The following is a 10264-nucleotide window of genomic DNA, read 5'->3' as shown; positions in this document are numbered from 1 at the left end:
GGCCATAGCTAACTAGACTAGTGGGAGGGCCAATATGATTTGCTTTCAGAGAAACCTTGAATTGGGAGAGAGAAATAGGCAGAGGGATGGAAGGGATGGACAGACAGAAGAACTCTATATAGCTGGAGGGTTACCATTTGAAGTTGAAGCTGTAAGTAACCGTCTTCTAGCCACTGTTGGGATCAGAAGCCCAGCTGGCTGAAAAAGAACAGAGCAGAGATGAGATGCAGAGTCCTGCTTGGGCTGCTGGTGCTCCCCCACCCCTGGCCTGGTTCTGGTTCTTCCTGAGATCCAGTTCTTGGGCTCCACAAATCACACTGGAATCCTGATAAATTTACTGTTTTTGCAAAGGCTACCGTGAGGTGGTTTCTGTTGCCGCAGATCCTGAGTTAGATGTATAATCTAGGCTTGGTTCGGCTGGCAGGGCTACGAACAGCAATAGCGCAGAGGCAGTTGAAAACCAAACTGCATGGCACTGTCTTAACTGGGTCACGAGTATGTTGTGCAATCCTAACAGGTACAGTCATCCCAGCAAAGAGAACAGGGAAGCAGTTGAGCAGCTGACTCAGGAGCAGTACAATCGTTCACCTAAACCGCACCTACACGCGACAATGCAATTAAGGATAATAAACCAGTCCAACCAGCCTTACGTATTCCGAGAATTTCTAACTGCTCTTGGGTTTGCAACTTGGAGCTTGCTGGTTCAGGAGAGTGACATCTAAGGAATCCCAAAGTTAGATACCCCTTTGCAAATTACACAAAGTTGGAGAACTACGAATACTATAACCCAAAAACTAATAAGCAAACCCCAGCCCTATCTACAGAGCTTCACTGTTCCAGAGCACCATCATTCCAGAGGGAATTTACAAACGAGACAGTCAGCATTAGTTTCCTTCATGCCTTCATTCAGTAAACACAGTGTGCTCACCATGTCCCACACCCTGTGTCAGGGGCTGGGGAAAGAGCCAAAGTTCCTGCTTTCAAGAAGCTTATATTCTAACAGGGGAAGACAACCTGTAAATAAAGATATACCACGTCAGTGGTTATGTGCTGGAAGGCAAAATCAAGCGGGGCAGGGGCATATGAGTGATGGGATGCATGCTATTTTATATGCGCTGGTCAGGCACAGTCTCTGTGATAAAGTGACATTTGAGCAAAAACTTTTTTTTTTTTTTTTTTTTTTTTTTTGAGATGGAGTCTCACTCTGTCGCCCAGGCTGGAGTGCAATGGCGCTATCTCTGCTCACTGCAAGCTCTGCCTCCTGGGTGCACGCCATTCTCCTGCCTCAGCCTCCCGAGCAGCTGGGACTACAGGCGCCCGCCACCATGCCCGGCTAACTTTTTGGTAGAGATGGAGTTTCACTGTGTTAGCCAGGATGGTCTCGATCTCCTGACCTTGAACAAAAACTTCTAATGAGGGAGGGAGGGAGTGATGCAGCTTTCTGGGCCGAGAGCTTTCGAGGCAGCCAGAAGAGCATGTAAGAAACCCTAAGGTGGGAGCAACTGTGGCCCAGTGCTGTTGGAGCCATGCGAGCACAGGAGGGGGCAGTGGAGAGGTGCCTGTGAGCCTGGGTAAAGACATTGATATTTACCCTCAGGAGGGGAGTCATTCAAATTTTGAGAAACTAGAGGAGTGATGTGGTTTGACTTAGGACTTACAAGGATGACTCTGCTGTACTGACCATAAACTGCATGGTGGCCAGTTAGGAGGCTATTGGCATGGTCCAGCAGACTGGGAGGGTGGACTGGATCACAAGGCAGCGGTAGAGATGGTGAAAAGTGGTCAGATTCTGGATATGGCCATGGGATTCACTGATGGATTGGATGTGAGTTTTCAGAGAAAGGAGTCTAAGATGACTCCAAGGCTTTTGGCTTCTAAATGAAGATGCTTGTTCTGGGGGGTGGGGTGGGGGAAGCAATTGCAGACTCATGGGCTCAGTCTAGTCTTTTGGAGTCTGAGAGCTGCTACACTGAATTCGTTTGGGCAAGGGTTTGACTGGTGAGAAAGGACCAGAAGCTGGAGCCAAAAGTTGGATAGAGCTGGTGGGCACTATGGCTAGAGCAAGAAGCCATCTGTAGGTCAAGGCCAGAAGTTTAGATCGATAGCAGAATGCAATACTGAAGGCAGTGTCAAGGTCAGAATCCAGTGTTCAGTACAATTTGGGTGGCATGGGCAGTAATTCAAACAGGACAAGGGCAATGGTGATTTATTAAGTACCAGGCATCATGCTAAAAAGGCTTTGTGTACAGTATCTCATTAAATTCTTACAACTCTACGAATTAGGTATCATTAGCTCTACTTGACAAATGAGGAAAATCAGAAGGTTGAATAACCTCTACAAGGCCACAAGGCTTGTAAGCAGAAGAACAGTTTTAAGCTTTGATTTGATCTGACTCAACACTAAACACTATGTGTGCCTAAACACTATGCAATGCTGCAAGGTTCAATGTCCCAGCTGGTAGCTGAGGTTGCCTCAGAGGTTCAAGTCAGGAGGGTGTGGGATTGGTAAGTCCGGGTGGAAGCAGAGTCTAAATGTACAGACGTGGATCCAAGTTTGTGGTTTACATTGGGCATGAAGAAACAGGCTTGGACTGGACTTTGAACCAGGAGACTGGGAGCAGCATCTCAAATCTGGCACCAGCGTTCCCACTCACCCAGCTACAACAGCACTAAGACCTAATTAAGCAAGATGTTGCAGAGGCTGACAATTGTAATGGAAAGTCAGTATTCTGCTTAGCTAGGTTTGTAACACTACCACTGTATTATACTAAGATAAACATGCAAATCCAGTGGAATTTCTTTGTTAGAGCTCTGCATTATAACTGAAACAGTGCTCTAACGTGGATGATCAAACACCCTTCCCTTCTGTAAGATATTTTTTACATAGATGTTGGAATCTATGTTGAAAGAGCTCACAAAGATCCTTCTCTTCACCTGGCTTAATTAAGGAGACTGCCCTAGATCCTACAGGAAAGAGCTTAGTGAGTTTACACTGCTCTTTCAAAGGCAAACAACCCTGGAGTTCTAATACTTTTGCCTTTTCCTCTACCTGTCAACTGGTAAAGGTGCACTGAACACAAAATTTCATTCTCAATCTGCTTAAAAGGCACATTTAATGCAGCCAGTTAAATAAAGATATTATAGAAATAAGATCTATAAGCAACCATATCCTGGCAAGAGCTAATCGCTGTGCTATTATAATGGGTTAGAATTGAGTAAGACACTGTCTGGTTCAGAAGTTGTTCCAGGTCAGTCTCGAGTAATACGCATTTCTAGTTTAATAAGGAACTTAGGCTCACCAAGATCGTGACACCCAAGTGACAGAGAGTCAGTGGTAAAACTGGGTCCAGAACTCAGATCTCCTGATTTCCAGTTCAATCTTTCTTCTCTACTCAGAAGGTACTAGGATCTGAATGATAAACAATGCTCACATGGAGAGGCATCAGGTAAAACTGCAATTGATTAATATGCCATACATGATGAACCTACTTAGGGTAGAGCTTCTATTGGTTTTTAATTCAATAGTAAACAGGTACTGAAAAGGCTGGGAGCAGGTCAGTGGTTCAGACAACTGTCCACTTGCTGACTAGATCACTAACTAAATGTGCTCTATATAAAACACACCAAAGTATCAAATGGAAAACAGTGCTTGCAAATAATTTCATAACCAATACTATGCAGGTGTCTTAACTGAGAAGCAAAGGTGATATTTGCTTGGATTTTATTTGAAAACCCGATTTGATTCATGATCTACTTCTCCTTAGATATGGACCCCAGTGTAATTACATAATTGGCTCAGCCTTTAAGATTGAAAGCCTCTGTTCCCAAGCTGCAGTGGCTGGAGCAATAGGAAATGAGAAACAAGGCAATCTCACATTGAAGTGGCCACTTAAGGATCCCTAAGGTGTAGTCATGATTTCCAGCCATGCAGTTGTTTGGAATTAGAAATCGTGATTCCTACTGTAAACTGAACATTGCAAAGCTGGTAGGATTAATTCAATGGAAGAAACTTGGTTTCTTGCTTGGAGGCATGTGGATGAAGAGGAACTCTTGTGCATTGCTGGCAGGAATGTGAGTCAGTACAATCACTTTTGGACAGGGATATGGCATCTTCATAGACTTGAAGATATGTAGCAACTCTACTCCTAAGTATCTGCCCTAAAGACACTCTTACACATGTTCACAAGAATTCTCACTGCAAAGATGTTGGTAGAAGCAAAATTTTGGAAGATGTTTAAGAAATACGTTGTGGTGTAGCAATTAAAACTAAAGCTATCAGGCAAATGATAAAGCAGGGGTGGCCATACTCATGTCAGAAAAAAATGCTTTACCGTCAGGCACAATGGCTCACACCTGTAATTCCAGCACATTGGGAGGCTGAGGAAGATTGCTTGAGCCCAGGGGTTCAAGACCAGCCTGGGTGACATGGGAGAGACCCTGTCTCTATAAACAAATTTTAAAAGTACTATAAAAAAATGTAAAAACTAGCTGGGCATGTTGACTCATGCCTGTGGCTCCAGCTGCTCAGGAGGCTGAGGCAGGATTGCCTGAGCCTGGGAAGTCAAGGTTGCAGTGAGCTATGATCATGTCACTGCACTGCAGCCTGGGCCACAGAGTAAGACCCTGTCTCAAAGGAAAAAAACAGTCAAAAACTGTCACAAGAGACAGAGTAGAGAACCCAGAAATAAATTCTCATCTATATGGCCAAATGATCTTTGACAAAGGTGCCAGCTACTCCTAGGTACTCAAGAGGTTGAGGTGGGAGGATCACTTGAGCCCTAGGTTCAAGGTTGCAGTGAGCTGTGATCACACCACTGCACTTCAGCCTGGGTGGCAGAGAAAGACTTTGCCTCTTTGAGTATTTCATCTTCATTACCCTATAAAGATACTTTGATTGCAAGTGGAGACAAAGTAAATGGCACATAAAATTTTTATTGGAAATTGACTTTACAACTTAGTACTCAGCCTGGGTCACCCTAAAGCAAGCATATTTTATATAAGGGGTTTCAGTTTTACTTTCTTCTTCCTTTGATGACTATGTTTGGACTTCTTAATGCCAACAAGTCAGATCATTGTGTAGATGGCCACTAAACTGCCAAGGTGACAGTTTAACGAATGTGGATTAAGTCCAGGAGCCAAGTTTCCCAGTAAGAAAAATCCTAGGCCTCCTTCAGGGAAGACAGCAGTTTAGAGTCAAAGCTAATTATTCTCAAAATTAACATACGTTTGCAAAAAATTGGTTATAATGGAGCATCAGCGACCAATGTCTGCTGCCCGCTGCTTCCTTTACATCCTGTCTGATGCTCTCATGACACTCAAAGCCTCTGCACTTGTCACCCCACCCAGCTCCAACTAAAAGTGTCAAATTTTTTTTTCCCCCACAAATCAATTCTCATGACTGCACTTCAGAGCTTGTCCTCTTAAGGTAATTTGAGTATGTTTAAATTCATAACGTGACAGTATTCAACCAGAAAATAAATGAATATATATATATATATATATATATACACACGTGTATATATATGGCTTTGTGAATCCAGATGAAGTCAGTTGTTGAGAAGGTAGGTGCGCAGATATTAATAGAATTGGTGTTGTACAAAACAAGGATGAAAGAAAAGTGAGGTGAAGAGGAGGATGGTTTTATAGCTGGATAGGTAAAAGGGTAAGTTCTTATGCAAAGATGTATTACAGAGCAAATACTTCTCAAGTTTTCTGACTGCTCAGTTCAAAGTTTCAACTACACATTTTACCTAACAGTTTTGAAATATTATAAAGCTTTATTCCATTCTAATATGTGATGGTTTAAGTCAAAAGACTTGAACCTTCTCAGCCTTTCAGACTAGCAGCAATTTATGGCCATAATTCAAAGTGATTCTGGTAGTAATTTTCATTCTAGCAGAAAATTTTCATTAACCCAAGAGTGAAACAGGAGCTGTATTTGCTGGCCATGTTTTATTTGTCCTTTTTCTTCAAACAGGATAACCAAAGATACAGACAGTATTCAATAAAACAAAATAGATGAAACAAATTCTAAGAGACTGCGATGCCACATGCTATGTTTAACCTAATTTTATTCATGCTTGCCTTGGGATGGGGAATAGATCATTCAGTAAAAACATACAGTAAAAACAAAATGTCTTATCATGTACAACTTTCAAACTACAATAATGATGTACCTTAATTACTTCCATGCACACAAGTCTAACATTTGTTTTTTTTAAAAATAAACACAATTAAGACTTCTAGGAGCATTTTATAATAAAGTAATTCCTAATTAATTTTTCTTTGTAGATAGATCAAGCACCTCCAAAATACAAATTCCTATACACAGTGAGCACGTTACTTAAAATGAACACTTAAGTAAATTAAGTACGTGGACAGCCTTAGGATAAGCTGACATTATAGATTCAGCTAGGTAGGCAACAAACCATAGTGCCAAATGGAAAAAGTATATTTGCAAATAAATTTTAAAAACTAAGTTAATTTTTTATAATTAAATACAGAAAATATACTGATTTGCTAAAATAAATAAGATGTGATGTATTAACACTTCACTATAAAGAATGCATACCAGAACATTTATAAACAGTGAATGAGTTTTATTAAGAATAGTTTACTACAATAAACGCTGGCTAAATAGAAGTGCATTTTGTGAAGCACTATGGGTGGTATATGTTTTGCCACATACTCCTGTTACCTTGAGGTAGATAACACATGTGTACCAAATTCGGCATTCATTTTCAGTTGCTGCTGGTATCATGTGTTTTAAGAAATGTGTACAGTATGAAAAACTTGAAAATACTCATGAATGAAAAATGTCTTAGGAAAAAAATAGCTATTTTCATGCAATTATGTACAGTCTCACTGTGTAAATTTCAAGGCAAGGTTTGTTTCCTGTAAAACAGATCAATGTTCTATGAGAGAATGTTCTTGTCTTAGTGCATTTCTTTTCTCCTCCTGCGTTGCATTATTTTGCTCTAGTCTTTATTTTTGTGTGCAAATGACATGCCAGTTAAAATGAAAACTATCTCACATGTAGAAAAAGAAAGTCTGGATTTTAAAAAACAAGAACTCATAAAATCCTTACTAAATGACACCATCTGATTCAAGTAAAAAATGACTTAAACACTAGTAATAAAGACAAAACACATTTCATGAAGAATACAAAGATAAATGTCTGCTGAGTGTTTTAGTTCAGATGTTTCAGAATGCTGCTGTATGTTTGATGAGGAATTTGAGGGGAAGATTTCATAGCAGAAGGTGTTAATGTGGCCTGTATTGACTTAAGTGGTGACCCAACTGGACTGTGAAACTGCGGGATGCCTATGGACTCGAGCTGCTTGTTAAAGAGGAACTCCCCACTGTTGTTCAGAAATCCTTCCTCATGTCCTCTCTCCCCAAGCTTCCCATCCTCTACTGGCTCAGTTTCTAGCATTTCACTATCTTCTTTCCTGCTAAAGAACTTGTCCAAGTAACTAGTGTAAGTGTTTTCCTTCTCAACGTGTTCATCCTTCCTTACCTCACAAAACTGATTTATGAAAAAACAGTCCTCCCCACCACTCACAAACTGGCTGTCCCAAGAAGACTGGTACAAGGCTTCTAATTGAGCTAGATTTGCCATTCCTTTTTCCTGTTTTTCTTGGCTTACTGACTTTGATATCAAACTTTTCAATTCTAGTTGGGACACTGAGCTATTCAAGTCATTTAATTTATCAACAACATCAGTAGGCTCATGCTGGGAACTAAGCTGAATAGTTCCTGCAATAAAGGAATCAAAATCAAATCCCTGATTCTTTTCCCTTTCTTTTCCAGCCAGTTGCTGTGATGCTTCCTCTAGCGCTATCTGGGCTTTAACCAATCCATTCCTTTCACATTTTGATTTGCCTTTCTTATCAGATTTTTCTTTGCTTTGTTCTTTCCAATTGGAAAGATCTATAATAAGCTTGGGTTCATAGTAATGGTTAACTTCACTCTCTCTCCAAACTAAGTTATCTAAATATGATGATGACCTCGTTTTGTAGTTACAAGTATGGCTACACTCCAGATCACAATATTTGTTTTCATGATGATCTGAGTATTGCCAACAAGGCTCAGTAGAGTAATTGGTATCAAAAGCAGGATCCTCCAGATACTTTTCCCGATCTCCATCCAAATATTTTCGGGGATCAACTTGTACTTCTTCTTCATCAGTGACATCGGACAGAGCTCTTGGATCAAGCTGAACTTCATCAATATCAAAGTTGTTATGTACAGGCCAATCATGCTCTGAAAACTGACAATCATGATACCTGAAAAAAATCAATACACCAGTGTTATTCTACGTATATGATTTCATTTTCAAATTCACCCAGTACCTTTTATGTGACAGCACTGTGCTAGGTCTATGAGGGGATAATTATAGAAGAGTAAATATGCCTGCCTTGCCCTACCAGAACTTAGTCTTGATAGGAAAGCTCTGTTAATATATTCGGTAATTGCCAATGAAGTATGTAACTTCGTTTCCAATTTGTTTTTTGTCCACCAGTTCCATGCAAACAAAAGACTTCATAGCCACAAAATGCAGATCTCAAATCTCAATCAGGTACCTTACAAATTTTTACTCTACAGTAAGGGCAACCAGAAGACGAGGAGGTTTGCTGGAAAACTCATCACCATGAATAGCAAAAATCTCCCTGTGTATACGTGTTGCTGAATGTGCTATCCTATTACTGACATGCATAATCACTGAGGGAAAACAAAAGAGATTAGATGACTTAGCTAGGTATAATAGAAAATGCAGGTCAGGTGCAGTGGCTCAGGCCTGCAATGCTAGCACTTCAGGAAGGCCAAGGTGGATGGATCACTTGAGGTCAGGAGTTTGAAACCAGCCTGGCCAACATGGTGAAACCCTCACTACTAAAAATACAAAAATTAGCTGAACATGGTGGCGGGTGCCTATAGTCCCAGCTAGTAGGGAGGCTAAGGCAGGAGAACTGCTTGAACTCAGGAGGTTGCAGTGAGCAGAGAGATGGCGCCATTGCACTCCAGCCTGGCAACAGAGTGAGACTCCGTCTCAAAAAAGAAAGGGTATTCAATTAGGAAAAGAGGAAGTCAAATTGTCCCTGTTTGCAGATGACATGATTGTATATCTAGAAAACCCCATTGTCTCAGCCCAAAATCTCCTTAAGCTGATAAGCAACTTCAGCAAAATCTCAGGATACAAAATCAATGTACAAAAATCACAAGCATTCTAAATCACAAGCATTCTTATACACCAACAACAGACAAACAGCCAAATCATGAGTGAACTCCCATTCACAATTGCTTCAAAGAGAATAAAATACCTAGGAATCCAACTTACAAGGGATGTGAAGGACCTCTTCAAGGAGAACTACAAACCACTGCTCAAGGAAATAAAAGAGGATACAAACAAATGGAAGAACATTCCATGCTCATGGGTAGGAAGAATCAATATCGTGAAAATGGCCATACTGCCCAAGGTCATTTACAGATTCAATGCCATCCCCATCAAGCTACCAATGCCTTTCTTCACAGAATTGGAAAAAACTACTTTAAAGTTCATATGGAACCAAAAAAGAGCCCGCATCACCAAGTCAATCCTAAGCCAAAAGAACAAAGCTGGAGGCATCACACTACCTGACTTCAAACTATACTACAAGGCTACAGTAACCAAAACAGCATGGTACTGGTACCAAAACAGAGATATAGATCAATGGAACAGAACAGAGCCCTCAGAAATAATGCCACATATCTACAACTATCTGATCTTTGACAAACCTGGGAAAAACAAGCAATGGGGAAAGGATTCCCTATTTAATAAATGGTGCTGGGAAAACTGGCTAGCCATATGTAGAAAGCTGAAACTGGATCCCTTCCTTACACCTTATACAAAAATCAATTCAAGATGGATTAAAGATTTAAACGTTAGACCTAAAACCATAAAAACCCTAGAAGAAAACCTAGGCATTACCATTCAGGACATAGGCATGGGCAAGGACTTCATGTCCAAAACACCAAAAGCAATGGCAACAAAAGACAAAATTGACAAATGGGATCTGATTAAACTAAAGAGCTTCTGCACAGCAAAAGAAACTACCATCAGAGTGAACAGGCAACCTACAAAATGGGAGAAAATTTTCGCAACCTACTCATCTGACAAAGGGCTAATATCCAGAATCTACAATGAACTCAAACAACCCCATCAAAAAGTGGGCAAAGGATATGAACAGACACTTCTCAAAAGACATTTATGCAGCCAAAAAAC

General features: G+C 40.6%; 1 protein-coding gene across 4 annotated transcripts in view; it reads right to left on the bottom strand.

Moving 5' to 3' along the window:
* Nucleotides 1-5933: 5933 nt before the first annotated feature.
* Nucleotides 5934-10264, bottom strand: part of MAPK6 (mitogen-activated protein kinase 6) — a 45682-nt gene continuing 41351 nt past the window's right edge. For all 4 annotated transcript variants that reach the window (XM_031002284.2, XM_055363049.2, XM_031002283.2 and 1 more), the window contains one exon: nucleotides 5934-8288. In XM_031002284.2, coding sequence (XP_030858144.1) covers nucleotides 7190-8288 — 1099 coding nt within the window. In that variant the 3' untranslated portion in view covers nucleotides 5934-7189. The remainder of the gene's footprint in view (nucleotides 8289-10264) is intronic.

This window comes from Gorilla gorilla, chromosome 16 (genome assembly GCF_029281585.2).
Source record: "Gorilla gorilla gorilla isolate KB3781 chromosome 16, NHGRI_mGorGor1-v2.1_pri, whole genome shotgun sequence".
NCBI lineage: Eukaryota > Metazoa > Chordata > Mammalia > Primates > Hominidae > Gorilla > Gorilla gorilla.
The sequence above is the reverse complement of the archived record's forward strand: the minus strand, read 5'-3'. Positions and strand labels throughout refer to the sequence as shown.